Source organism: Psilocybe cubensis, chromosome 7 (assembly GCF_017499595.1).
Source record: "Psilocybe cubensis strain MGC-MH-2018 chromosome 7, whole genome shotgun sequence".
Classification (NCBI taxonomy): Eukaryota; Fungi; Basidiomycota; class Agaricomycetes; order Agaricales; family Agrocybaceae; genus Psilocybe; species Psilocybe cubensis.
In genome coordinates this window covers 3,216,385-3,244,037 of record NC_063005.1, presented here as the reverse complement: position 1 = coordinate 3,244,037, position 27,653 = coordinate 3,216,385, and the positions used below count along the sequence as shown (strand labels likewise).

At 46.9% G+C, this 27,653-nt stretch overlaps 10 protein-coding genes across 10 annotated transcripts; 5 read left to right on the top strand and 5 right to left on the bottom strand.

Moving 5' to 3' along the window:
- Positions 1-515: 515 nt before the first annotated feature.
- On the bottom strand, positions 516-2,008 carry JR316_0008521 (putative zinc metalloprotease; the record flags this gene model as incomplete). The annotated part of the gene is made up of 3 exons (XM_047894235.1): positions 516-1,015; positions 1,066-1,905; positions 1,963-2,008. The coding sequence occupies 3 exons, from the start codon at positions 2,006-2,008 to the stop codon at positions 516-518; spliced, it is 1,386 nt and encodes a 461-aa protein (XP_047747550.1).
- Positions 2,009-2,870: 862 nt separating this feature from the next.
- JR316_0008520 (putative ABC transporter ATP-binding protein C29A3.09c) lies at positions 2,871-5,407 on the bottom strand (the record flags this gene model as incomplete). Its single annotated transcript, XM_047894234.1, is given in 7 exon segments — positions 2,871-3,770; positions 3,824-3,934; positions 3,989-4,215; positions 4,271-4,720; positions 4,772-4,981; positions 4,996-5,296; positions 5,360-5,407. 7 exon segments carry the CDS (start codon positions 5,405-5,407, stop codon positions 2,871-2,873), a joined length of 2,247 nt encoding a protein of 748 aa, XP_047747549.1.
- A 512-nt stretch (positions 5,408-5,919) lies between these two features.
- On the bottom strand, positions 5,920-7,442 carry JR316_0008519 (3-ketoacyl-CoA thiolase, peroxisomal; the record flags this gene model as incomplete). Its single annotated transcript, XM_047894233.1, has 3 exons — positions 5,920-6,755; positions 6,809-7,097; positions 7,152-7,442. The coding sequence occupies 3 exons, from the start codon at positions 7,440-7,442 to the stop codon at positions 5,920-5,922; spliced, it is 1,416 nt and encodes a 471-aa protein (XP_047747548.1).
- An 812-nt stretch (positions 7,443-8,254) lies between these two features.
- On the bottom strand, positions 8,255-9,708 carry JR316_0008518 (uncharacterized protein; the record flags this gene model as incomplete). Its single annotated transcript, XM_047894232.1, has 5 exons — positions 8,255-8,641; positions 8,695-9,019; positions 9,079-9,116; positions 9,165-9,449; positions 9,505-9,708. 5 exons carry the CDS (start codon positions 9,706-9,708, stop codon positions 8,255-8,257), a joined length of 1,239 nt encoding a protein of 412 aa, XP_047747547.1.
- Positions 9,709-11,388: 1,680 nt separating this feature from the next.
- JR316_0008517 (Calpain) lies at positions 11,389-14,100 on the top strand (the record flags this gene model as incomplete). The annotated part of the gene is made up of 11 exons (XM_047894231.1): positions 11,389-11,570; positions 11,632-11,887; positions 11,952-12,025; positions 12,075-12,320; positions 12,377-12,404; positions 12,458-12,788; positions 12,835-12,969; positions 13,022-13,281; positions 13,333-13,417; positions 13,470-13,482; positions 13,545-14,100. 11 exons carry the CDS (start codon positions 11,389-11,391, stop codon positions 14,098-14,100), a joined length of 2,166 nt encoding a protein of 721 aa, XP_047747546.1.
- An 810-nt stretch (positions 14,101-14,910) lies between these two features.
- On the top strand, positions 14,911-17,886 carry JR316_0008516 (Calpain-9; the record flags this gene model as incomplete). Its single annotated transcript, XM_047894230.1, has 11 exons — positions 14,911-15,269; positions 15,340-15,580; positions 15,654-15,727; positions 15,796-16,045; positions 16,189-16,528; positions 16,614-16,727; positions 16,791-17,014; positions 17,091-17,123; positions 17,188-17,278; positions 17,365-17,377; positions 17,442-17,886. The coding sequence occupies 11 exons, from the start codon at positions 14,911-14,913 to the stop codon at positions 17,884-17,886; spliced, it is 2,184 nt and encodes a 727-aa protein (XP_047747545.1).
- A 560-nt stretch (positions 17,887-18,446) lies between these two features.
- On the bottom strand, positions 18,447-19,647 carry JR316_0008515 (Extracellular metalloprotease; the record flags this gene model as incomplete). Its single annotated transcript, XM_047894229.1, has 6 exons — positions 18,447-18,556; positions 18,604-18,718; positions 18,767-18,947; positions 19,142-19,270; positions 19,346-19,519; positions 19,571-19,647. 6 exons carry the CDS (start codon positions 19,645-19,647, stop codon positions 18,447-18,449), a joined length of 786 nt encoding a protein of 261 aa, XP_047747544.1.
- A 1,409-nt stretch (positions 19,648-21,056) lies between these two features.
- On the top strand, positions 21,057-21,536 carry JR316_0008514 (uncharacterized protein; the record flags this gene model as incomplete). The annotated part of the gene is made up of 2 exons (XM_047894228.1): positions 21,057-21,425; positions 21,483-21,536. The coding sequence occupies 2 exons, from the start codon at positions 21,057-21,059 to the stop codon at positions 21,534-21,536; spliced, it is 423 nt and encodes a 140-aa protein (XP_047747543.1).
- Positions 21,537-22,735: 1,199 nt separating this feature from the next.
- Positions 22,736-24,575, top strand: JR316_0008513 (37S ribosomal protein S23, mitochondrial; the record flags this gene model as incomplete). Its single annotated transcript, XM_047894227.1, has 9 exons — positions 22,736-22,880; positions 22,928-22,983; positions 23,040-23,243; positions 23,307-23,418; positions 23,472-23,564; positions 23,621-23,909; positions 23,964-24,108; positions 24,173-24,419; positions 24,472-24,575. The coding sequence occupies 9 exons, from the start codon at positions 22,736-22,738 to the stop codon at positions 24,573-24,575; spliced, it is 1,395 nt and encodes a 464-aa protein (XP_047747542.1).
- A 905-nt stretch (positions 24,576-25,480) lies between these two features.
- JR316_0008512 (uncharacterized protein) lies at positions 25,481-27,161 on the top strand (the record flags this gene model as incomplete). The annotated part of the gene is made up of 2 exons (XM_047894226.1): positions 25,481-25,823; positions 25,936-27,161. 2 exons carry the CDS (start codon positions 25,481-25,483, stop codon positions 27,159-27,161), a joined length of 1,569 nt encoding a protein of 522 aa, XP_047747541.1.
- Between the last annotated feature and the right edge of the window lie 492 nt (positions 27,162-27,653).

The following is a 27,653-nucleotide window of genomic DNA, read 5'->3' as shown; positions in this document are numbered from 1 at the left end:
GTGATTGTAAGACTTTTGAACTTTTGCAATCAGTCTTGACATTACGTTAATGTCAAGTAGACGCCTATGATTATTTGAAATGATCCCATATTGTATTGTACTGCATAATGCTAATAAAATTAATTAACACTTATGATGACACAAATATGTATGCAAATGCCAGTTGAAACCATGGCTTTTATGATTCAACGTATTAGAACCACACAGCATAACCTCAATTCACCCAGGGAGCTAATTGATATCCACGTATCAAGTTTCCTGATAACAGTATCAAGCTACTACATGGCTGAAAGAACCAAACACTCATCGCGAATTTGAGAAAGACATTAAATGAACATACACTAGACAGGTCACAGAACCTTAGGCAGTTGTAATCCCTATCTTGAACAACGTTAGGGCGTGATTACACTTTTCATGTTTTCAATTAACCAAAATGTTCGCCGAATGTGAGTCGAATACAAAAGTACAGAAACATTTTGAATAGCGAAAAATTTAATGGATCTTTTAAAATTCTCTCAGTTAGGCATGGGAAATGCGGCTGGACTTTTGAATCCATTGCTGCCCACCGCTCTTACCCCCATCTGCACATTGTCCTTCGAGAGTTGCACAGTAACAGAGCTAACCTTCCCAACAGATATAACCTTTTGCCATTGTGGCTGATCAGTCTCTCTCCAAACCACTTCGTATCCTGCGGCATTTGGATCCTCGGTCCAGCGTAAGGTGGAATTATTGGTCAATGTGCTGGTGTCGATGACCAACCCTTTCGGGGTTCCAGGGGCTTGTGCCAGTGACCACAATGCAGCACCATTGACTTTGGCAACACTGGCAGTGAAATTGAAGTCGACGAATTCGATGAGGTCACCGAACTGGACACCATTGGACACTCGTACGTCCTGATGCTGGTGAGCAAAGTTCTCGTGAGGCTCAGTAAATCGCACAGCGGGGAATCCCTGGTCCAGGAATGATTCATGATCGCCTCCTCTCAGGAAGCGGTCCGGCCGGAATATAGTCCTCACTTTTATGAATTATTTGTCAGTGGAGATTGTAATGAATGGAAGCGCTCACCGTTCATTTGGGTAGCAGAATTCTGGGATACTTCAGCTATAAATCTTCCTAACTGATGAGCTGGTGAATCGTTCTCGCCTCCAATCGCAGCAAGATTCAAATTCTGTTGGGCGGTGTTGGATGGAGGAAGGCCGGAAACAAACATGCGTATATCAGTCGTGTCGATGGTGCCGTCATCTGCGGTTGAACTGCCCACGATATCGTTGTCCAACATTCCCTGAACGTCCGCTCCCTGTTGTTTGAGAGTGGTAGCCATGAAGTTGGAACCAAAAAGATCCTGTTCCTCGCCTGCAACTACTGCAAACATGATCGTTGCTGCTGGCTGATGTGTAGCCATAACTCTCGCCAACTCCATCGATACTGCGACTCCCGATCCATCGTCGTCGGCACCTGGAGCGTCGTCCATGAAATTCAGAATATTAGTGACCCGGGAATCGTAATGTCCAGAGACAACGTAGACACGGTTGGGTTCAACAGATCCATTGATAGTCGCAACAATATTGCTGATCACCGTAGCCTTGGGTACTAGCCCTGAAACAGGCTGTTGCACATAGCTCGGGACTGTGACTACCATTCTGCCGTTTGATGCAGCAGCATATGTGCGCATCTCTGACGCAATCCAGTCTCTAGCAGCTCCGATACCTCGTACTGGATCTGTCTGATTGGAGAGTGTGTGTCGGGTTCCGAAAGAAACGAGTTTCTCGATAATTGCCTGGATTCGGTTGGGGTCTATCTGGCTAAGTATTTGTGCGAGCTCCGCGTCTGGTTCCTGTGGTACAAGGTCCTGTCCTGGACCTGGAGGCCATGGTGAGGTAGCATCCAGTATAGACTGAGAAAGTGCTAACAAGTCAAAGATAGTTCAATTTTTTGGTGCTGAATGGTTAGCGGAGAGGTTACCTTGAATTGCCAAAGCACAGAAGGCAAGAGCGAACGTGAAGAGCATGGTAGGTTCCCGGGCTGGTGTTTCGTTTTCGAATTCGTATCATTTATAGGTGTGCATAATTTTAACATGCAAAAATGTATGCTCAGACAAGCCGCATGGTGTGCCTGCGGAAAGGATCTTATGATCTAGGGGTGTCTGAGTTCGTAGATATAATTTTGGGAAGCAGATATAGGATGACTTGACACTGACCTGATATATCGAATGGTACTATTATCATCGTTCCGTCGCTCATCCTCATATATAAATATAGCGCAAGGAGTAGGCTGGAACATCCTTGGTTTAAAATAAACATTAAATTTACACAGACGATGCGTTGGACGACATGCTCACCTTCAACGACTTTATCTTAGGGCCCGATGCTCCGAGGGGAAGCATTTATGAATACAAGTTCAAGTCAAGATCGTCAGGAGAACTCGTGGATTCGAGAATACTTCTCCGTATTTCATGCTCATGACATAGAGATCAGTACAACATTTGCAAACGCTGACATTCAAGAAAGGGCTGCAGACTGGTTATCGTAGTTTCTTTGCGCGAGCAGTAATTGCTGCTATCCTTAGAATCTGAAAACGTGCGTGGGTTAATCGGAGATAGGTGTAATATTCTATCAGGGGTAGTTATTGAGAACGTCTGAAATTTTAAGAAAATAAAGATAGATGGAATATATTAAGCGCAGCACAGTAAATAAATACTGTGATTGACGTACTATTTTCGTCAGTTGTAGGATGCTATAAACAGTAGCAAAGTCATTTTGTTTTGAGGCCGATGTTGAGGTTTAGGGGTCGTCCTCAATGACAGACACAATCGGAGGGTACAAAATTGCACTGCAATTTATTCCTAGAGGTCGACAAAAAATTCGCCTGCATTATTTAATAGCACGGGTTTGTAAGGCTTTTGTCGAAAGCCTTTGTATCTTCTCCACGTATGCCTCCAACCCCTTATCCCACTCCTTTAGCTCTCCCTTCTTCGTCACAGTATACAGAACGCCCTTTTGTCTCTCCCCATCATCATCGTCGTCATCTTCATCGTCATCCCCGCCCTCGATGACTTGCTTCAGGAACCATACATCGTGACTGACTACCACCAACGCCCCTTCGAATTCACAGAGAGACTCCACGAGCGACTCGACAGTGCCCATATCAAGGTGGTTTGTGATTTCATCCAGCAGCAGCACATGCGGACGATGAAACGTCACCAGTGCTAGAGCAACGCGGTTCCGCTGGCCACCACTCAACGTGCGGATTGGACGCGTAACAGGATCACCGCTGATCCCACATGACCCGAAATGCGAGCGCGCTTCACCCTCTGTGATGACGATATCCGGGAACGACTTCGACAGGTGTTGAAGGGCTGACACTGAGAGATCGAGTTGGTCGACGGTGTGCTGCGAAAAGTAGCCAATGCGGAGTCGGTGGTGTTTCTTCACTTCACCAAGGGTGGGTTTAAGTTCCCCAGCAAGGAGGTTCATGAGGGTGGATTTGCCACAACCGTTGGGACCTAGAAGCCCTATCCTGGCTTGAGGGCCGACGTCAAGTGACACATTGTTAATGACCATAGGAGAGGATGGCTTAGGATCATAGCGAAATGAAGCCTCGGAAAGTTGAAGAAACGAGCTCCCAGGAAAATTGAATGGCTCCGGCGGAGGCAGCGTGATAGGCGCAGTCTTCACCGCCTGTTCAACGACGATTTCATCATGGAAGCCGTGATAACTTTTCTTATATCTTTTACCATCTTCCAGACGTTCCATACCCATCCTTTCAAGTTTCTGCACAGAAACGTTTATAAAAATTGTTCAAGAACCATCATGGAAGCACTCACCTTTTTACGAGATGCGACCTGTCCGTATCGTTTATCGTCACCTGTCGATTTAGCCTGCTGGACATTTTTTTGGATGCTGTCCATTATTTGTTTTCGTCTCTTCATTTCCAGCTAGAACGAAATTTGTCAGACAAAAAATCAGTTCGCCAGTGAAAAGCATTGTACCTCTTTCAGGCGTGTTTTGCGTTTCCTTTGCTCTTCTGTGTTTCTTTCCCAATCGTCGTAGTTTCCAGGATGATAAGTCAGTTTCTTGTCCCTAAAAATTATCGTCTCGTCCGTAACAGCGTCAAGGAAGCTCCGGTCATGAGAGACGACGACAACTGTCTGACCCTCCGCATCGTTCGTCAAATATGAACGTAGCCACACAATGGCGGGGAGATCAAGATGGTTGGCTGATAGTCACCAATTAGGATAACGGCATATACAAAAAATTACTTTGAGACGCACTTGGTTCGTCGAGAAGCAATATATCAGGCTTGATGAATAACGCCTTTCCAAGCATAACTCGCATCCGCCAACCACCGCTTAGCCCACCAATCTTCCTTCCTTCTTTGGAGAGGTCTTCATCTTTAAATCCCAGTCCGCGAAGGATTGACTTTGCTCTTGCTTCGTCCGCTTCAAGATCCAGGACTTCATATGCACCGAACACCTCTGTCATTATATCATGGACCATTTGTGTGGTGACATATGTCTGTGGATCTTGGGCCTGAAGAGTGGCAAGGTCGTTCTCTGCGACTAACAAAGCCTGGCGTGCAGTGTGCCCGCGTTGTCCAGATCTCTTCGTGGCAATTTTTTGAGCCTTGTCGAGCGCTATTTCAGCGCGAGAGACGAGGAGCTTGTGGATAATCGTATTCAAAGCTGCATCGGAGTTCGCCTTTGTGGTAAACCCCTGAAGTGCTGGCAAGGCATCAGGACTCGATAACACCTAGAACCCGTGTTGAAAACTACCTTGTGCCTCTCGAATTATTCGCGTGCGATCAACGTCTGCCTCGAGGATCTCTTCCAAAATTGTCCGACCAGCAGTGAAATCTTCCAACTGAGCAATGTGTAGAATCCGTACATTCTGGGGCAATCCAACAAGCACGTTGTTTCCAAGCACAGACAACAACACTGGCCGAAGGAACAACCCGAGAAGGTCAGAATCGTTCAGAAGACTGCCTATTTGAACTCACCTGACTTGCCCACTCCGTTCTGGCCAACCATGCCATATCTCACACCCGGCTTCAACCGCAGATGGGCATCAACGAGGAGTTCTTTGTTGTTAACACTGACGTTGACCCCCTTAATGTCGATATCGATATCGCTGGCGTCGAATGTTTCTCGATGGAAGCGGCTTTGTTGGGAATAGGCAACGATCTCTACAGCTTGGGATGATCCATGACCGGGATCTACATTGTCAGAAGTTGTTGAACCAGTCGATTCAACTTGCTTTTTCTTCGCCTTGCTGATCTTAGATTTCGCGGGAGAGGCGGTCTGGTTAAGAAGTTAGAGATTATGTTGTTATTCTTCGTTTGTGGGAGATTCAGATGACAATACCTTGATTGGGTCGTTGATTTGCAAAGACGATAGTCTGAGTGAATCCATCGAAAAGGGCTGATGTTGTTTAGCTGAGATGTAAAAAAAAACTGAGAGGTTCAGTCACTCTTTAAAACAAGCTGCCAAAAAGTTAGTTTCGCTGAAGTTTGTTAGAATTGACATGCCTGTGACTCACCGGACCCGACATGATTCACGCTCCAAGGCCTGCTGGAACCGATCTCTTCGCCGCCATTGTAGAGCGGTGGCGAAAGATGGATTGGGGATTGATTCTCGCTTTGATGCTCCAATGTATATGACTTGAATATTGAAGAAGGCCTAGCTAGTATCAGTTCTCCACAAGTTGTTCGCGCCATCAGCAAAAACTGCGCGTGACTAGCAAAACTCAGGAACTTCAACGTTCAACTTCAGCTACTCGACCATCTCACCACCACTGACATCTAACTTTCGCTCCAATATAGGATTGATAAAGTAGTTTCGTACTTTTGTTTGAATTGTTTTGGTATCATCGTACATATGGAAGAATTAATATACAGTACATCCTAAATAAAATAGAAAACCATCTACTGCTCGCTCACGAAGATGGCAGCCATGCCCATGCCCGAACCAATGCACATGCTGGTCACGAACAGCTTTTTGCCAGTCTGCTTGGCGATGTTGAGACCAGTGGCGACCTGGCGGGCACCAGTGCATCCCAAAGGATGGCCAATGGCAATAGCTCCTCCGTTGATGTTGACCTTCTCGAAGGGAATGTTAAGATGCTGGACGCTGAAAACAGCCTGGCTGGCGAAAGCCTCGTTGATCTCGAAGAAGTCGACATCGGCGAGGGTGATGCCGGCAATCTCAAGCACGCGGGGGATAGCGTAGGCGGGACCAACACCCATGATGCGTGGGGGAACACCAACGGTGGCGGCAGTGACGAATTTGCCAACGATGGGAAGACCTAGGCGCTTGGCCACGGAACGGCGGGCAAGCAGAACAGCAGCGGCACCATCCGACACCTGGGATGCGTTTCCGGCGTGAGTCGAACCGTCTTTCGAGAAAGCGGGTTTGAGCTTGGAAAGGCTTTCAACAGTGACACCGTCTCGGATGCCATCATCCTGGTCCACGACGATTTCCGAAACCTTCTCCGTCTTGGGGTCGATGAATTTGGCAGTAATGGGAACGATTTCATCCTTGAACTTGCCAGCCTTGTTGGCAGCGGCGGCTTTCTGGAACGACTTCGCGGCGAATTCGTCCTGAACTCTGCGGGTGATGCCATAGTCCTTGGCAACGTTCTCAGAGGTGATACCCATGGGCAAAAGGCAGTCTTCGGCGTCCTTGTTCTCAAGAACTTCCTCTGAGACATCAGGGGCAGCACCAGCTCCGTACCCATTTGTCATGGACTCGACACCAGCACCTAGATGTATGTCAGAACATGGCAGGGGACCCGTGTGTAGATCTCTCACGTACCGATACCGATGTCAATCTGTCCTGCGAGAATTTGGTTGGCAATCTGGTTGATTGCGGTCAAACCAGACGAGCACTGCCTGTTCACGGTGTTAATTGAGGTCTCGACGGGGATTCCAGCGTGGAGCGCGGCCATGCGAGCAGCAGAAGCTCCACCGCCTGGTGGGAGAACATTGCCGACAGCGATATCCTGAATGAGTTTGGGGTCGAGGTTGACCTTTGAGTAGGCAGCGCGGAGAACATGAGAAAGGATCAGTTCTGGTTTGGTGTCCTTGAATCCTCCTTTCTTGCCCTACAACTCGCAGTCAGCGCCGTTTATACTGCATTTCCCACCGAAAACGCGCACCTTAGTAATGGCTGACCGCACAGCGGAAACAATGACAATGTCGTTGTCATTCTTTTGGAGGAGAGCGGCCTTGTTGGAGGAGGTTTGGGTAGACATATCGACGTGGTTGTGGATGGAGGTGGATGAGGAGGACTGACGGGTCTTACGCGCCTTTATAAGTTCGGGAATCTCAATACCCGGCCTTATCACATGTCCACTTGCTGACTGTTCGACCATTTTCTGAAGCTCCGTCAGGCAGATTCGGTTATGTGGTCTACCGTCATTTTGACCATCCCACATGAAATCGTGCATTACTGCAAGCCTGAGCTCTTAGGTACCCAGCTCCTGAGAAATTTCGGTGGTGGTTTGACCTGGTGTTGCCTGTACCATGAACGCTCCTGATGAAACTAAAGTGGACCAACAATTTCACATGCTCAATGCGTAACGTTAACCCTAACCAGAGATTTTTGCACTGCCGCAAATAATTGCTCAACCACGTTAGACGGATGAATAGGAGTTCCCCACATTTTCCCCAGTCTGGGGAATGAATTGGACAACTGATAAGCTATTATTTCCACCTCATTTTTAAATTATTTGACGGCCGAACAATACTAGCGTTAGGTTTAATAAGGTGGATGTATAAACAATCTTTGAACCTTAACAATTATTGCTCAAAAGTAAAAGAGAAATGAGTATAAGTAAATTTAGAGTCGAATACATCAACGATAGACGTAGAGTTTAACGGTGAATTGTTAAAAAGGACATTCACTAGTCTTTGAGGGATTTTTTTGACAACCTTCGACGGGTATGTTTTAATTTCTGAGAGTTCCAAGAATAGGCGCTCGGCCTTGGCATCCATTCCCCATTCCGGTAAAGCATTCTTCGTCAAAAAATTCCGGGTCGTCAGTATGTATTGCCTTCCTGAATCCTCGCTAATTAGTGCAACCCATCTCCGATGGCAATGGCCCGACATTGTCATGTTTCGAGTAAAGCATTGAATTTGTCTTCAGTAAAGATAAGGTGAGGAATGCACATATCTAGACTTCTGCACCTTTAACATATTAAATTTAACGTTAATAATCCCACTGGTTTTTAAATCCTATATCAGATTCATAGATGTCGTTTCATCGTGTTACAGGCTTAAAGCTAGATACAGATGAAGGAGCTAGGTTGACCATGATAGCGTCGAGAGCATCCTTCTTATCTTGCTTCAAAACTTTGTCCATGCGCGGCTTAGGAAGAGAAGGAACTCGTCGAACAGCAAAAGATATCTTCCGCAGCCAGTGTGGAACGCCATATACGACAGCAGAAAGGACCCCGTCTTGTGGTCGAGAAAAGCGAGACCTGAGTGTGAGCTCGCTGAGACCCTGGACAAGAATTTCGAATGCACGGTTCACTTGGCTCATGGTAGGCCTCTTTGTGTAGTCCTCTTGGGTCATTGCCATGATCAAAGGTCGCATGAATTCAAAGCTTCCTTTGCGTTTACGGGTTACATTTGGAATTGAGTGACCCTAACAATTAATAAAATGTCAGTAATCGCCAACGTATCGAGAAAGATGTTTACATCTAAAAAGTAGTATCTGATCAGATTTCCGATATAAAAGACGTCCGTGGCGAATGGGTCTGGGGTATCCTCCGAGTCCAAAAGAAAATGAGATGTTGGACTCTCTAGTCTGTACCGAACTGGGTCCAGTTTCTCTGTAAATTTATCCAGATCGCAATGTTGAGCTTGTTCATATCCAACTATGTAGTATTTCGCTGGTTTCTGCGTTCGTGTGCGATACCGAGCGCGTCCTTTTAGATCAACTGACTCATTCTTTCGGACGAAGTGATAGCCTTTCGGGTAAAGATCACGCGCGTCGACCATGATGTTTTCGATGCATATATCCCTAACATCTAGTAAGCAATGGTATTCTTCCAACAGCCTACTTAGTCGATTTCAACATACCGGTGGGCAACTCCTTGCTTATGCATAAAATCAAGCCCCTGAATGGAATTTCAGCATTCTGAAGCAATGTGACTCCGAGAACGCACCTCAAATATTTGCCTAAAGCACTCGACGGCCTCTCCCACAGTATCAAACCGTGGAGAATCATACTCACGCAACAATGGCATCACAACAATAATCCAGCTCCTCTCGCTCGGCGGGTACAACGTGGCCAGCACCGGTACGCAGTGATTGCGAGAACTAGATGCTAGGGACCCCGTCCCAAAGAACATCAGCATGTTGTGCTCGTTTGACCGCGACGTCCTCTTGATTCTTTTCAAAACCACTCTTGATCCGTCCGAAAGTTTGACAGCGTCGATAATCTGGTCGTACTGTCCATGGATTCAGTTATTGCCTATTCATATATGCCAAAGTAACAAAACTCACAGGAAGCACCTGTCCATCCTCATATCGGTCTGGAGATGAATCATACTTCAGCCAGCTAGGAACCCAATCTGGCCTGTAGCGCTTTCGAAGCTCGTAGCCTTGGTCAACCAACCAGGGTTGAATGCCGCGCCAGAATATCTCTGCAGACGTTAGCCGCGCCTTGGTGAGTCTACAGTTAACGGCCGCAGGGTCAAACTTTGTCATCCTGGACAAGACGGAAGAAAAGAAGAGAATGACTATCTAACTAAACAATGCAGGTTATATACACGGCGTTAATTAGTCCACCGGATAAAAGGGGTCTATAGCAACGCTAGTTCTTGTTGTTTTTGAGTGCATTGATTGATTGACACCAGAATAACGTACTTGCTTATACCGTTAAAATAAAAAGAAGCAGGTGATGTGACGTAGAAAGAAGTATTTGTCCTGTAGCACGACCGCCGACCGAATAGAAGAGGGTGGCCTAGTATACCAAAACAGCCAATATGACTTCTAGTTACATAGTCCAATGCTTATACTTCACCTTTAGTCACACTCAGTGATATACCTGTTCTTGGCAACCACACAAATTCTATTTTTATCGCGTTATTGTTCTCCGTTGGGTGGGCTCCATCACAGTTGGGATTGCAGTTGAATAAACACAGTACCGTAAGAAATGCCAAAATTGAGACAAAGTTTTAGAAACCAAACTTTCCAATGTGTTGACTCCTGTTAAAAGAGTTCATCACGTAGATTGTTTAACTGTTAGTCATTCCCAGGTAATATCTCAGGCCTAATACTTGTTAGACTAAGCTTTTTCTCTTTATCAGATAAGAATTTAATCCATCGCTTACTGGTGTCACTCAAATATGAATCCGAACCCGGCGTATACGACTTATGTACCTATCTCTTTCCACTCACGCGCGGCGTCAAAGTAGACGCGACCTCATCACGTGACGTAAAATGTTTGGTAATGCATTTGCACAGCCACTTGCATTTGCCCACTCCTTCAGTGAGTCATGGACAAGTCATAGAAGAATCACTAGAACTCTCCAACGTTGCTTCGTCTAACTGACTCGAGATGCTGCAAGGTGTTTTTATCGCCGACTAATTCGCAGAAGGATTGATTGGCGCCGGAAATCCACTTTCTAAATTCTAGCTCCTGTCCCACAAAATGTTGTGATGATCAACCTGAACTGTCGAAGACAGTCAGTGGCAGGCGTGGTAAGCTCCCAATGTGCACCATTCGAATTCATATATTGACAAGCTCCAAACCGAAACCATTAATGACAGTTAGGGACATGCCGAACCATTTATCTTTTTTTGAGATGCTATGAGACGGATTCCTTTCTTGTACTTGCTCGTTTCCTTCATCAGGCCTTGTAGATTCGCTTGTACACTTGAATGGTGCATCGCCTTCGTGGTAACCCTTCGGGTAGTACTTTCTGACCTTGCTTCAAATCGTATTGATGCAGTACAGGTTAGGTCAAAATTGGCGGTTCAAGATCATGTAGTCATCACCCGTTTTCTCCGTGCCGAATGGGGCTCGGGGTGAGGATACAGCTCCGACATAGGCCACGTACGGCCTTCTTACAGTTCTCAACGGTCATTCAAGGTCTTTTTCTCGCAAGGACCCCAATCCGTGCCGCGCGCGAGTCAATCTGACGAGGTTGCTGAGAAAAAATGCGATGAATATGACCCTCGGGTAGCACACGCATAGCATGTGAGTAATCTCATCGTGCCATACTACCAGATAGGGGCAAATCAAATACATGCTCTAGCGCCCAACACTCTCCGTTTGGATCTTATGTCGAGATATCGGATTTTGACAGCCCTCATCTCCGCGTTATTGAATCTATATAAGCTTGATGCCACTCACCGCACAACCTCAATCTCCCCACCTTCCAGATGGCGACTACCACAATAACCACCACTGAAATTACTACAGAAATCAAGCCCGACACTAAAACCTTCGCTAAGCAAGAGGCTGGTTTACTTGTGACAAAGGAATTGGAAAATGCCATTGAAGAATGTAGGAAAAAGGTTGAACGAATTGCAAAAGAATGTCGTGCAAAGAACCGCAAGTTCAGGTACGCTTTTAGGTATTGGTTTCTCACATGATATCAGCTTCTCATGACGAGCGCTTTCCAGAGATATCGAATTTGATCTCGAGAACGATCAGAACAGATGCCTCTACGGTCTCTTCGTCTTGAATGGAGATTCAGTCAACACACCGCCGGCTGATGTACACAGGGTCACTCAGATCTTCGATAACCCCCAATTCTTTGTGGGAGGAGCTGCGGATTCGAACGACATCATCCAAGGAGCATTAGGAGACTGCTGGTTTCTATCTGCTCTGGCCACTGTATCCACGGCTCCAGGCCTGGTAGAAAAGTTCTGCGTCGCTGTACGTTCCTGGCCCCCTTGCTATTTTTATCTCTTGTCACGGCCTAACTGGGAATCAAATCCAGCGCGACGAAAAAGTCGGCGTATATGGTTTTATCTTCTTCAGAGATGATGCTTGGGTTACTGTCATTATCGATGAGTAAGTTCAGCCTTCATACTTTTTTTAAATCCATCTAAACAACCTACAGCATGCTCTACACACGTGTCCCCAAATACGAGGAGCTTAAAAGTTCCGAGCAAGAACTGTATCACTACGACAAAGATACCTATAACAAGTCCGCAAGGAAAGGTGGGAAATCGTTATACTTCGCTAAGTCAGGGACTGCAGGCGAAACATGGGTACCTCTGATTGAAAAGGCATATGCAAAGCTCCATGGGTGCTATTCGCATTTATTGGGAGGGCAAGAGTGCGATGCGATTGAGGACTTAACTGGGTGAGCAGTTACTAAATAATAACAACATGTTGACGCTCATAAAGTGATACATCTAGTGGCGTATCAACCGTATTACAGAGCAAGGTACTGTCATTGACATTTCTTTATTACTCCTCCTTTAACGGGATATCCCTTAGGATATATTGGATCCCGATCGTTTCTGGGATGAGGAGCTTGGTCGCGCCAATAAAGATAGACTGTTCGGATGCTCCTTCAACAATCTGGATGGCACACGCAGTGGCGTGAGTAACGCTAAAGTTCAAGGTCTGGTAGGAAACCATGCATACTCCGTACTTCGAGCGGTCGAGTGCAATGGGAAAAGATTCGTCGTTGTCCGCAATCCCTGGGGTAAATCTGAATGGACGGGTCGATGGTCAGACGGTTCCAAAGAATGGACACACGAGTGGCTTGAATATCTACCTCAACTTGGCCATCAGTTTGGAGATGACGGCCAGTTTGTCATGGAATGTAAGTTATTCGCTGTTACAGCTAACAGACATTAAAAGGTCCATAGACTCGGATTGGCTAGAGAGCTTTGGACAGATTGATCGAACAATTTTATTCGATTCGGATTGGAGGATGACTTCTCAATGGCTTCAAGTCACTGTACCGCCTCTTCCAGCTGCATGGACATACGGCGATGTATCATGTATGTTAGATTCATACTCAATCGTCATATATGGATGCTTACCTCTCAATAGTTACCTTTTCACTGGCTAGTCGATCGAACGCCGTGATAGTACTTTCTCAGCTCGATACTCGATATTTCCGTGACATATCTGGTAGAGCTTCTTGGACTCTGGACTTCGCCCTCGTCAAGCAAGGCGAAAAAGAGCCTATCGCAGAATCACCACACTCCGACTTTTACCTTCGCAATGTACACCTAGAAATTGAATTGGAAGCAGGAGATTATATCGTTTACGTTCGCCTGGATAGATCGTTGGATAAAAATGAAGACGATGTTCGTATCCCTTTACCGGTCTTTACTATCTCAAACCTAATACAATTTCAGGACAAGAAATACGTTGATGAATGGATGCTTAGGAAGATGTCACGCATCATGATGCAGCGTGCGAAGAGTAATTCGATTGCTTCTAGTGAGTATTTCCTCTCCCCCTCAGGATACACGAATTGAATATTGTCTGTTAGATTTCAAGGCAGAGTCCGTTACCGTACTAGTTCAAGGTCGTTAACCTAGAATTATCTAATTTCTTTTTTTTGCAGAGATCAGGCCAAATACCTTCCTACTACATTGGAATCTCTCATTCAACGTGATTTGGAAGAGTACGAAAAGAAGAAAAAGGCCGAAGGTGAAGTCGTCACCAAGGTAGTAGAAGAGGTTTCTGAAGACGGCACCGTTACGACCACGACCACTACCACAACTACGAAGGTCGAGACAGTCGTTGTTGGAAAAAAGGTGGCCTTGCAAAAGGAATCTCCTCCTGAGAAACCTACGTCCATTCCACTTCCTCCCACTACCGTTGATCCTACCCCAACTACAAACGGTATATCAACACCCGCCTTGCCAAATGTGACCCCGGAAGTTCCCAACATTCCTGACACATCGCGCTCTCGCTATCGCGGTTCCAGTCCGAGGTATGGTGGTAGTTCAGCGACCAAGGGTGAAGATGTACCTAAAGGCAAGGTTGAAATCGACCACGATGACCCGAATACAGTATGTGTCGGCCTCCGGGTATATACACATAAGGATGTCCCGACGGTAGTGGTAGGGAGGTTGAAGGTTGACTCTGATCAGAAGGAAGATTCTGAAAATTCATGAATCGAATGCCAGGTTATTTTAGAACAGCTCGAGAAGAGCGTTAAATGTCAACATGTACTGTATTAAAATATTCCCTGTAATTCATACCCCTCGACTCATCATACATCTTGATCAACTGGAGTGAACATGAACGTCGCTTTGATATTGATACATATTGTATGTTCCCGGACCTCGTATACTCATGTTCTCCGTTCTGGATCTGTTGTTATTATTTTATGTGTCAGCCTACGTGGCTCGTTGCTGCACTCCGAGTTTCACTACCACCACTTAGTCTGGCCTTCCATTGTCTTAACAATGTTAGGAACAAAAAATAGTTTCAAGCAACTAGAAAGCGTCAAATTTTTTCTCTGTCCTTGATGATCGGAAACATACCCCCTCAATTTGGCCAACAATTCTGCGATAGCCTGCTTACGTGGTCAGCGGAACATGTAGGGAGGTTAATCCTGTCGAATTGTTTGTTCAGTACACCAATGTGTTGAGGCTGTATTTCTGACTTTCTGACGCCATCTTAGCCCGTCGTGAGGGTAAACCGTCCGATTCAACCCTACAGCTAACGTGAAGTGTACATAATTGACGCGGCTTGCGATTACACAGCCTCAAAGCAGTCGGATCAACTAAAAACCAACTCGGTATCAACACCCGTCATCTTGTTTGTTGTGTGCATGTTGCACTTTTGGACTCATATAATGCTGCGGTCCGAGGTCGTTCAAACACGGACATTGAGAGGTCCTTTTCCGTTTCTCTGAGCTACGATAACTCGGACGGAAGCTGCTCCAACAGGAGTGTAAACGCACACTGGAACCAAAGTCCATGAGCCTCTCAGTCTACTCATTACCTGCCCATATTTCCTCCGAGTCCTCAGGTTCTTCACCATTATCTGACAATGTTATCAATACTGCTACGCTCTCCCATTCCATTTATGAACCTCTGACCTCAGGCAAGATGGCACTTGGCCACTATCCTCCTGCACCTAAAGATTCGGAACCTTGGAACATCGCGCAGCCAACTCGAAGAAATACGATGACTGATTCTTCTATACTACCAAGTACACCGCCGCCGCCACAAGTTGGATTGATTGTAACCGAGGAGCTCCAACAGGCGCTTAAAGATTGTAAGGAGAAAGTAGAACGGATAGCAAAAGAATGCAGGGCAGCAAACAGGAAGTTCCGGTGAGCTCTCCATCGTTCAACGGTTTATCGTCATTTTAAAAGTGCCTTCATTTACCTTTTATTATCCTAGCGACATCGAATTTGATTTAGAGAACGACACAGTGAGGTGTTTGTACGGCTTAACGGGCGACAAAACGACCAATCCTCCTGATGTACGAAGAGTGTCCGAAATCTTCGAGGATCCAAAGTTTTTTGTCGGCGCTCCTCACTCGAGTGACATTGTTCAGGGAAAGCTGGGCAATTGCTGGTTTCTATCCGCACTTGCAACTATGGCGGCCTTCCCAGGTCTGGTAGAGAAATCGTGTATAGGCGTACGTCCTGCATCTGTTTTACTGTCGGCGCATCAGGATCTAGCAATAGATGATAATATTTGGAATCACGCAGCGCGATCAGGAAGTTGGTGTCTACGGCTTCATATTCTTTAAAAATAGTCAGTGGGTGAATGTTGTGATTGATGAGTGAGTTTTCTCCCTGAAATTCCATGTTGGCCCAGGTTTTGGCTGCTTCTTACCGTTGTTTCCATCAGCCAGTTATTCTGGTCTCTTCCCAAGTTCGAAGGTCTTAGCCAAGAGGAGAAATCCCTCTATCATGATGATAAAGACCTCTACAATAGCTTGGCTAGGAAGGGGGGGAAAGGTCTGTATTTTGCGCGCTCGGGGACCAGCGGAGAGACGTGGGTACCATTGATTGAGAAAGCATATGCCAAACTACATGGCGACTACGCCTCACTTAATGGGGGAAGAATGAATGAGGGTGTCGAAGATCTTACTGGGCGCGTATAATTACAAAGCTATTGGTCATTGGTTATACTGATATGTATCATTTCACTGGCAGGGGCATCTCAACCACGTTCAAAGTTTGCGTGAGTAAATTTCACATGATTATCCGTAGCTAAAGGCAACTATGGCCCATATAACAGGATATACTTGATCCAGATAAATTCTGGAAGGATGAGTTGCTCTACTCAAACAACTCAGAAACTCATTTGTACGGTGTCTCGTTCCCCGCTTTAACGGAATGGCGAAGTGGAAATTCTGCAGCGACGGTGGGCGGCCTTTACGGTAGCCATGCTTATTCCATCCTCAGGGTTAAGGAATGTCGTGGGAGGAGGTTTGTGGTCTTGCGAAATCCCTGGGGTAAAGAGGAGTGGACAGGAGCATGGTCCGACGGCTCCAAAGAATGGAATGGGGATGAAGGCCGTGCGATCCTCACAGAGCTTGACCACATCCTAGGTGACGACGGCGAGTTTGTCATGGAGTGTAAGTATTCCATATCGTCTGTAGAGAACAACCTCCGGCTTTATTGATGCATTGGTGCCTCTATGCAGACTCAGACTTTCTACAGGTATGGGCCTCAGTTCAGCGGACAATTATATTGGACTCCAGCTGGGTTATGTCGACGTATTGGCTTCGGCTTCCTCCCAGATCTCCGCTATGCTCATGGAGTCACGGAGAGGTCGTTTGTACGTTTTTCATTCTTTTTTGTGAGCAACACATTGCCATTCTTAACATGTCATCCCAGTCTACTTCGATCTGCCCAAAAGAACAAGCGCAATCATTGCACTTACATCTCTCGACGAACGGTACTTCAAGCATATTACTCACCAGCATCAGTACCACACTCTAGAGTTTGTACTCTACAGACTTGATAAACAGGAGACGCAAAACCACACATACAGTGGGGCGATCTGTGAGAGAAGCGTAAGCTGTGAGCTCGAATTAGAAGCTGGTAAATATGCGGTATATGTGAGTCAAGTTATATCACTTACTCCCGTCCCTTTTATTTAATACCGCCCATTCTTTGTTTTCTTTAAAAATGAAGCCGAGGATTGATCGTTTATACTATGGTGACACAGTGCGTCTTTTAATGAAGTGTGGTCCAATTCTCGGGATTTCATTAAATAAACGCCTGCGTACAGACATACTTTGAGGATAGCCTGCCTACAATGGACTACCGCAAGTTATCTCGCATGCTGTCCCAGCGAGTTGAGAGCAGAATGATAGCATCCAGTAAGTCAGAAACAGGGTTATTTTTTACTATCCTGCATTGCATAAATACTCACCGCGGATTTACCACCTATTCACTATTCACGCAGACTATACACTCGGGTACGTGATAAAATGATATGATCCTAGTGCTGCTACTACAGGGCTATACTGATATCATAACAAGGGAGGAGAAGAAATTTCTACCAACCTCGTTGCGTGCGATTATAGAACGAGATTTACAGTCCCAGATACCCAATAGCGCAGAGAACCCGGCACCAGACACGAACAACCTCACAAAGACTACTACGACTACTACGACTACCACAGTCACTACCGTAAAGAGGACCGTGGGGACACCCGCCAAACCCAGACCACAGAATGATTCAGCAGCACCATACGACATTTCGCAACACTCCCCTACATTGTTTCCAAAACACAACGCTTCAACATCTGAAACTCCTGGTATATCTACCGCAGTCACAGAGGCCCCTGCTTCGGATGCTGCTCACAGCAATTCCATTACGTACGAGGATGAGAAGCAACTATCCCTGGTTTTAGGACTACGGGTGTATACAAAGAAGGACGCCGTGGCGGTGGTCACTGGTTCCGTCTTAGATATACCTCGGTAGATTCACTCATACTACTTCGCAGAAATATGCCGGATTAGATGTGCTTCCTATTTACAACTCTTTTGTATCTGATATGTTCCATGTGGATATAGTTATGACGTTTGATGTTGGACGCGACGCGTCAGAAGACGCGTCGCACCATGTGAACTTGGACTTACTTTGAATCTCTGACCCCAAGTACAGTTAGTTCGCCAGACCAAAAGGCATTTAGTTAATTAGAAGGGCTCTGTAGTAGCATTAAGATAATTTCATTTCATCACGTATCCAAAAGGTACAAAAGTACTACTTTTGTACCTTACAAAAGAAACAGATATACAACCTAACATCCACATCCACCACCCGCGTGCCACGTGCGATGCATAGTGGAAACTCGGCCTCCGGTATGATAACAGATATAATAGGGGATATTAAGCACAAGCAAGATGGAGAGCGAGAATAAAAGTCCATGATCAATTCCTCGGCCTTACGCGTCAGGTTCAATTTCAATTCCTAATCCAGATCAGGGTATCTGTACAATTTCTGCTGGTGTCGTCAAAATGAGAGAAAACGATTGATGATGCTCAGATCGTTGGGTCACTGCGATACGTCGCCATCGAGTCCTGGATGCGTTGGATCTGGCCGGGGGTGAACTCGGTGCGGCATGTATCATTTGTGTAATCCATGTAGTTGTCTGCATCGTGTAAGGGAATATATACATTATAGAAACGAGGGACTTACGGATTGGATCAGGCCCGTCTCCAGGACACGAGTCGACAAAGTCGGGGCAACCAGATGATGCTTTCAAACTGGGCGGGGTGTCTGCAACGCGATCTCCTAGACCTACGCAACCACCCTGTACACAGGTGAGAACGATGAAAGAAAGGAAAGAGATTAAACGTACCTGGAACGTGTGGTACAACCCGAGCCAGTGACCAGCTTCGTGGATGAGCGTGCCGCCCTGGCGTTCCCTGCTGACGCCTCCTGGAAGTGTCTCGAAGAGCAGCACACAACCGTCTTCATATGGGTCTGTGCGATAGTCGATAGGGAACGCGGAGTATCCGTTCAAAGCCTCTGTGTAGAAACTGTATAGATGGGAGTGTAAATGAGGTGAAATGAGGCGTATGAAAGTAGGCCCTTACCCGACAGTATAAACGTTAAATGCGGTGGATTTTCCTTTTCTAAAGGAACGCGCCATTTGGATAGCTTGTGGCCTTTATACACATAAAAAGAGTACATAATAAGCTTCATGAAACCAAAAAGAGGAATGACGACGCACTCTCCAAGAGTCACAGTTTCATGCCAGTAACGACTCAGGACGCGGGTGACGTTGACGAGTTTCCACGAAATGCCTGTCCCCACATACGCCTTGTTCAGCAACGCCATCTGGTCGTCGATCTGCTTTTGTCTGTAAAGTGACGACAACCCGCAAAAACACATGCATTACTAAATGCTCGTAGCAGTCCAGATAATGATTACTCACGGCACCCATCCCCCGGCTAACGACATGTTCTTCGCAATCACATTAAAATACACATCGAAAACGTAGTCCTTCATCTCCGCGCGGCGCCCTTGACGAAACTCTGCAGCATGAGCTTTGATTGCCAGCTCTGAGGCTTCTATCTTGTCAGCGGATGCGTATGAGCCACATTCCTGCCTAGGATGATTTCAGCAGGCTGCGCGAAAGGTCATTAAGAAAGCAGCGTACCTCTCAATGGCGAGAGTGCTTGCGAGGAAAAGGGTACTGGTCGTTAAGAACAGAAGGGCATTACTGAGGAAACGCATGAGGAATGGGAGTTGTATATCTGAAAGGAAAGGTCCTGTTCTTCGGTGGAGAGGCGAATGGTTGAAATACAGGAAGAATAAAGAGGACCTATGACAACGGCTGTGCAGAACTAAGAAACGAGTCAAGGTGGAGGATGATGTGAACCCCGGTGTACCAGGGCGTATCCAACGCTTGGATGCGCTTGGCGAGGGTCCAGCTGTGTTCAGCGCCTCTGGCCGTTGCCCATTGTTTTTGTCCCGAATTATTGAACATCTTTTAGTAAAGTCTTGGCGCCATGGCTAAGATTTTCTCCTTAATTACGGTCGGAAAAACAACAGGAGGAATAGTTGGTAGGTTTTTTGGTGTATTTTTGGGATGATTTCGATGACCCTATGTTGTTCTTCGGTAGTCGGTTTTGCCTTAGCTGTTGGCGGGCGCTTCTTTTAACAGAGTTAGTCAGTTAGATGATGCGGTGGGTGAAAGCGGACCCCTGAATTACTGTGACGGGCAGATTACATACATCTTACGTGATAAAAATCTTCAGCCGACGCCGGAATATGGTATTGGTAGTAAGTTTTCTAGTCGCCGTTTGAAATATGAATATGAATATTAAAGTCTATGTAAGTATATAAAAAGATACATTTCATGCTTCGGAAATAGACAATTTTCAACCTTTCCTTCAAATTCTTACTGAAAACACGCTAGAACATTATCTATTAGATCAGTTAAAAAGCTACCTTTCAAGGTATGTCTTCTTATGTTTTTCACGGAAGTGTCACTTGTAATTACTATTTCTGGAAGCTGCTACCGAGGTATCTTTCGTTAGTAGAAATGAAAGCAAAATTATGTAATAAACGTCAAGTACATAGTCATGATGACTATAAAATTAATCGTGACGAAGGACGCTATAAGTAACCGTACCGCGTTTGCGCAATGCGTTGCCAACCTGAAACCAAGCGTCCCTGGTACATGAGCTAACACTTGCCATTGTCTGCACCTGTCTTCAAGATAAGCTTCTGCGGCACTGCTACAGGTCATTGAAACAACGAGGTGTCAATGCACTTTCAAGATGTCCCTCTTACCTGTATAAAGAATCATGCTAGTGAAGTCTTCCTCCTTCCTCATATGTTTCCAGACTCCCTCACAGCTGACCCATGCTGTGAATCACGCATAGTGAATGACTCTCTACTGCGCTCAATGCGCAAGGCAAACGCACCCTGTCAATGCGAAATTCATATATTCTATGATCCCACCCTGGCCTGAAACTGACACTGAATCGAATCTTTCAGACGTGTACCTTTTCGTGGTCTGTGGTTTATTGCTATATGAAAGAGACTGCATATATCCCATAATGCAACTTCATATACCCTACCTATACCTTTGACAACGACTACATCCATCGCGACTTCGTACCTCTTTATCTGAACAAATGGCAGATAGCGACACATACCCCCCGAGGTACTACGAGTACCTTGCATCCCAGCGCCGCGTATCCAACTGGGTGCAGCAGACGCGTTCTCATCCGCGGCAGAGTTCCGCTTCCAGTGTCGAGTTTCCCCCACGGACATCGCGTGCCATCACAAAGCGCACCAAACGAAGTGCAGAGTCTATGTACGCCCTCACCAGCTCGTCGCCGCCCACTCGAAATCGTCAGCGGCGCAACAGCGCAGAACAGACTGCGGTGTCACCTGCAGCTGCACTGATAACTTCTTCGCTATTCGTGTATGCGTTTTTGCCGTCGTTGTTGACGGTCATGGCGTTCGTGGTTGTGCTGACGCTTGTCACGATGGGCACAGAGGTGTGCGAGCTTTCGTATTTGTATTAGGAGTTTGTCAACTTTAACTGAATTTCCCAGGAATCCCAAGATCGAAGGTCGAAGCTGGATGAAGCCGACGTTCTACTGTCATAGATCTCTTAGCCCCCTGGTGTGGTGAAGTCGAGCGCATCCAACCGATCCACGATTCCATTACAGTGCTAGTCAATCAATATCTTTTTGTACAATATATCTATTCAAACAAAAGACACACATTATTGATGACTATCGGTCTAACCCTCTGATGAATTGAAGTTCAATTAAACTGATTTGTTTACAGAAAGGTCTAGTACTTGGTCTGCGTGGCTGTTCACTCGGGGAGTTGTTCCCACTTGAATTGGGCGTGTTCAAAGAGCGCTCAGGACACTTAACATCTTTTTGACCTCGCTTTATAATTAGTGGGTAGACTAACGCTTCTACACCTTTCAGGTTCAAAAACATAACTGTGGACTAGGAATCACCAGTTAATTTCCTGCCCTGATCGAATGGATCTAGCAAGCCAAAAATTCTGTCCCCGAGATATCCAGAGCGAACGGCCCGTCAGTAAGAATGTCCTCAGAAGCAAATCACGCAGCAACACACCAGCCAAAGTTCACACTTAATCCATCGATCATTGTCGTGATTTAGCTGATGATTGCTACGCGTGCGTTGGAACAGGATTTAGGGAAATCGATTCGGTCACTTGATTCAGGGAAGGCTCCAGAGGGTGGTCGTTAAATGCTCCACAGTTTATAACAATGAATTTCACTCCAGCGAAAAAACAAAACCTAAAATTTCATGCACTGCTAGTAAGTCTTGAGACCATACCTCGGATTGCAAGTCCAGGCGCCATAAACGCATGATCAAGAGGTCGCATGCGAGCAATTGTAACGATAGGATGAAATTAGTCGCTTAGTGGCGATAGGAAAATGACACAATTTAAGCCTCTCGAAGCCGTACGATAGATTTGGGGCAACTCAAGTATAAGGAAAAGTGAGAAATGTTCAAAAATGATATTGGTACGCAATGGGAGGAAGTGTACCTTGAAGCGGCACAAGCTCGGCAACAATCGGGTTTGGCGGCGTCTGAACTTCCATGGTCCCGTGACTTATTTTCTCTTCCGACCGTCGACAGTTCCTCGCTCATCGTCGCTGGCAGTGGCCTCCCCCAACGTCCACGCCGACCGCGTTTCTTCATCTTCGGCGTAGGAACTCCCAATATCCTACCATATACCAACTCATAACAAGGTACTTTCCAAGAAACATCTTCAGCCAACGTCATTCAATGCCCAACATTTTCGTGTTTTCAGTTCCAAAATGTCGCTTCTGGCTCCTGCAGCTAGAGCAGGACCTTCCAGGTCAACGGCAACCACGGCAGCGGCAGCAGTGGTCCTAGGACGCTCTGGAGCTGTTGTGCCGCGGAGACATTCCTCCACGCGTCCAGTTCCTGGGACACCCTCGCGTATGACGCCCTTTTTCATAAATACCAGCATATTGACCGTTTTTCAGAACCCGGATACTTTCAAAAGAAGGACCCAAATGAAAAACTGAGGAGGAAAATACCTGTATGTTTTTCAAAACATCATAACTTCTCCACGCTAAGCGATTTGCACTCCGTTAGACCTTCAAACAGTTGCAAAGACTTCCAGCCTCACAGATGGTTCACGAGCTCTTCAATGGAAATACGGTCGGGTCCCTTGAATCATTGCCACTGAAGAGTAATGTGGCGCGTACTCCCTCGTCACTCTACCAGATCAGAAAATTCGAAATGAATCGTCCTGACCCATTGAACGTTTATGGTGCTCCCAGAAATCTGAAATATGAGGTATGATCTAAATAAATTTTCTGATTCTACAGAATGATTGAAGCCTAAATTCTGTTTACATAGTATACCGTTCTCACCAAACCATATAATGTTGTACGAGAGATCACCCAAGAAGCTCTGAGGTTTGTATCCCATTCGAAGGGCACGCCAAGTCTTGACTCTCGTGTAGTGCTGAGTGAGTCTCGTCTTCTATCCGAGGGGACGCAGACTCATAATATTCCGCTTAAGCTGGTCGCGCAGGGTCAGGGAAGAGTGTGCTTTTGCTCCAAATTGTAGAGTGTACTATTCAAGACGGATGGGTGGTCATTTATATCCCTCGAGGTGTGCCATTATTATACCAGTTCCCCATACCTGTGTATTGATGTGTTACAACTAAGCCGTCAACCTCGTTAACTCAACCACCCCCTACGTGTATAACATCCGCACACAAACCTATCAACAACCCTCGTATTCCTTCCAGATCTTGCAGCGCATGCTAACAGTTAACGGAGGCGCGTTATCTAAAATCCAGCTGTCGGAAGACCTTGTGCTAGAAAGGCAAACCGTGCGCGCCGGTACGCCACTGTCCGCCGTTATTGAAATCGCCATCGCGGAGAAGGAGAGATCAATAGGACAGTCTCCCGCTATCCTGGAAGCTGTCATGAAATCTTTGGAGGTCCAAACACAGTCAGTTTCGTGTTCGTTAAAAACCATCGCAAAAGCTGATATGTGCTTCAACAGATATCCCGTACTTCTGGCGGTTGACGATTTCCAGGCTTTGTACGGTAAGACCGCTTACCGAGATCCACATTTCGACGCCATTAGGTCATACCACCTGTCAATACCAAGAATGATCATGGAATACGCTTCCGGGAGGAGAAACTTTGTGCGCCCCTTTTCAATTGTTTTGGTGTCATGGGTAGTATTGACGCTGTTTGATCCGTTTTTAGGCTCGTGGTGCAGTTTTTGGAGCCCTTTCTCTATCTCAATCCAACTACCCTCTGCCTCTTGAACTCCGCGATGCTCTGCAGTTACAAGAGCTAGATGCATACCCTGTGTCTCCATACCTCAAGCGCAGCAAGGATATGCTGGCGTACACTGAAGGCCTCAGAAAACTTGAAGTCCCGGCGAAGCTGAGTATGCAGGAAGCACTAGCCGTTTTCGAGATCTGGAAGAAACGCATGGCTATTGGAAAAGGTTAGCACATTGGTATCCGGATCAGTAGTCAATGAGCTGACCTGTGTTCTAGATAACTCATTCTACGATGAGATTTTCCTTAGCAAGTACACGGAATCAGGTGGAAACGCTAGGGATTTTATCTGGAAAGGTCTTCTTTCCACCACTGATCTATAATAGCGATCCTTGACCTTCTTAATTATTACCCGTGCTTTAATCTCAATCGAAAGTGGCAACAGTTTCATTCCAGAGATATACGATTGCACTTATAACAGACTGAGATGACATAGCAGGTCATCTCATTAGTGAAGGCCGTATTCCCAAATTGATTGTGATAGTCGTCCTCGCATTTTCCCGGACGCCCTTCACTGACATGTGTCAACAATGTTTTAAGAGAAACACCGCTGTTTTGATAAATGCACCATCTCGTTGATAAATGAAATTTTTACCAGAGCATGAAGAAGAGAAGACTACCTCGAGTGCTGCGTCGTAGTCAAGGAAGAGGCCCCTGGACATCCTAAACGCGCACACTCCTCAGCTGATGAGACTTTAGGAGGTGCCCGCGGCCGAACTTTCTCAGTGTATCGTTTACCCCGTCCCCTAATGCCTGGGTCTAGACGCGCTTGCTAGTCAGTGATTCCTAGTACTCCTGCTCCTGCTCCTACTGATTAGGTGAGGGCAGGTTATGTGCCCGACCTACATAGACGAGTTTCATGGAAACCGGGTACAGAATCCATCTCAGACTGGGTCATCCTCCATTAAGAGGTCGCACCCTTTCGAAATATAACTTGAAATGCACAAAATCTATAATTGTAGTTGCGGTTCAGAGTGCTGCGAGAACGGGCTTTGTCGTGCTTTAAATGCGGCTGGGTCAGTTAAGAGTCGGGGATTTCAAGGATCATGGATCAAGCTTTCTAGCAATCAGAGTGAAGCTAACTATACTATCTCGAGTCAGGGCGGGTAGCAGTATCTTGACCTGCTTATGCCCGTTTCTCCCCTGACACTACCTCACCTGCTTCGTCAAATAGAAACTACATCTACGTACGACCGACTGACGGGCGACTGACTGGCAGGCGAACACAATGCGGACGAGACAGTCACTCTCGCCGTCATCGCCGTCGACTCGAAAGCGGATTCCGACGATACCACCAGTGCCTCGTTCCAAGCCTCCTCTGCCACCCATGGCTACTGTAACGAAGAAGGTGGTGTTTCCTCATGCCGACCACTGCGATAGCGATGTGAAAGACGAGCTCCTCCCTATGTACGAAGTGTACAGACTGACTGGGGCCAAAACTCCATATTCGTATTATTTTGCGCGAAGGCCAAGCCTGCAACCGGGATCTGCCATTGGTACAGCGCCTACAGTGAGGGCCCAAAGATACGACGCCGATGACATAACTGCCCTGGAGGAATCTGAATCTCGGCGTATGTCATCCATTTCTTCCCTATTGTGCTTTTTTTACGCACGAAATGCCTCCCATATATGTGTTTTGCGATGTGATGTTTTATGCTGACGTTTGATTTGGCTTTTGTTCAGGTGCTGCTCGATTGAAGAGGAGGCGTACTATTGGCGACGCCCATAGTATTATTGGGCGCATCTCCTCCTACACCTCGTCCTCCTCAACGACCACCAAACCCACTGTCACTACTAGGATCAAACTCCAGGACGCGAAGGAGCAGCGTACGCGGCGACCACGGCCATCCACGTACATCGAAGAGACAGAGAACATGAAGCAAACCAAGTCAAACGCAAATTCAAAGGCCCAGGCTCAGGTGCAGGCTCAGAAAAAATCAGAAAAGGTTCGAAGCCAAAGCCAGGGCCGTTCTCCGATAACGCAGAAACCTGTAGCCGCTGGGCCTACACGGTTACATACGCCAACCCTGCGCACGAATATGCATATGTCGACGACAAGTGTGCTCCTTTTGCCAAACCTCAACACCGACTCGCTGTGGCTAAACCGGCCCACCAGGCCGCGAGCAAAAACAAACGATGCCCTGGTACAAGTAAAGGAGAAGGAGAAGGTAGAGAAGGAGGTAGATGGTGTTCGACATGCTTCTGCATCTTCGACGGCTACTTTGGTCCCGAATCCTCCTCTTCTTCCTCCACCGGACGTCCTGGTTCATGCACAAACAACGAGTCCGCTGGTGGTTCCTGTGCGTCCTGCACGTCCTGCTGAATCGCTGTACTCCAACGAATCGACGTTCCGTACGATATGTGCATCTGCTTCAATGCAGGAGAACGACGTGGACGCGTTGCGCGGCCCGACATCAAATCTTCGACCTCAACCACAACCTCAGACAGGTCCTCAATACCTTCATCCACATGGAGACCATCAGCAACTCAAACAGCTGAACATGGAGAAGCGAAGGTCAAAGCTGCGCTCGCCTTCCGTGGCGACGTCTGTGTCATTCTACAGCCAGAAGAGTTTCCCTCATCGGCTTCAGCTCCCTACGGATGTCGACACAGAAGAGCTTGCGTGGCTCGTTATCGATGACGATGACGACGGCGATGGAAATGTAGGCGATAGTCAAACCGGTCCGGGTATCAAAGATCCAGCATATCTTTCAGCTGACTATACTGCAAACCAGCCACGGGATGGAGGGCGCCATCCGTCAAGTAGTAACTTGAGCCTCCTATCTGACGGCAAGTCGACTGGGACAGTGAGATCGCAGAACCGCTCAACACGTACACGGAGTACCAGACCCCAAGACCCGCTCTCGCTCACGCTCGCGCCACCGCTCCGGGAGAGCTGGTGGAAGTAGCAGCAATCGACAGCGGGAAAAACAGCCTCCTACACCGTCAATATCACCGTCAGCATGGTCTGCAACCCGCCTCGGACCCTCTGCATCGCGCACGCCATCGATAGCACCCTCCCGCGTGGTCCGCACCAATGTCGATGTCGATGTCAGCACGGTCTGTTCGCACAGTCGGATCTCGCGCACATTCGGTGGCGCCGTCGGCATGGTCGAGGGCGAAATCTGACTCGCTGTCGATCGCTCGTTCAAAACTTCACAGCCACATCTCGGTCGACGGCAACGTCGAGATCCACGTCGACGACGACGTCAGGATGGGCGCGCAGGGATATTACAGAGGTACAGGAGGATATGAAGTCGTTCCTCGATATGTCAGAGGATTCGAGGTGGCATTTTTCTTCCTCCTCTTCGTCTTCGTCTTCGTCATCGGCTGCGTCTGTGGTCTCTGCTTCGCCGTCTTCGTGCTCTTCACCAGAAGTGGGGTGTGGGCCCGTGCCGGAA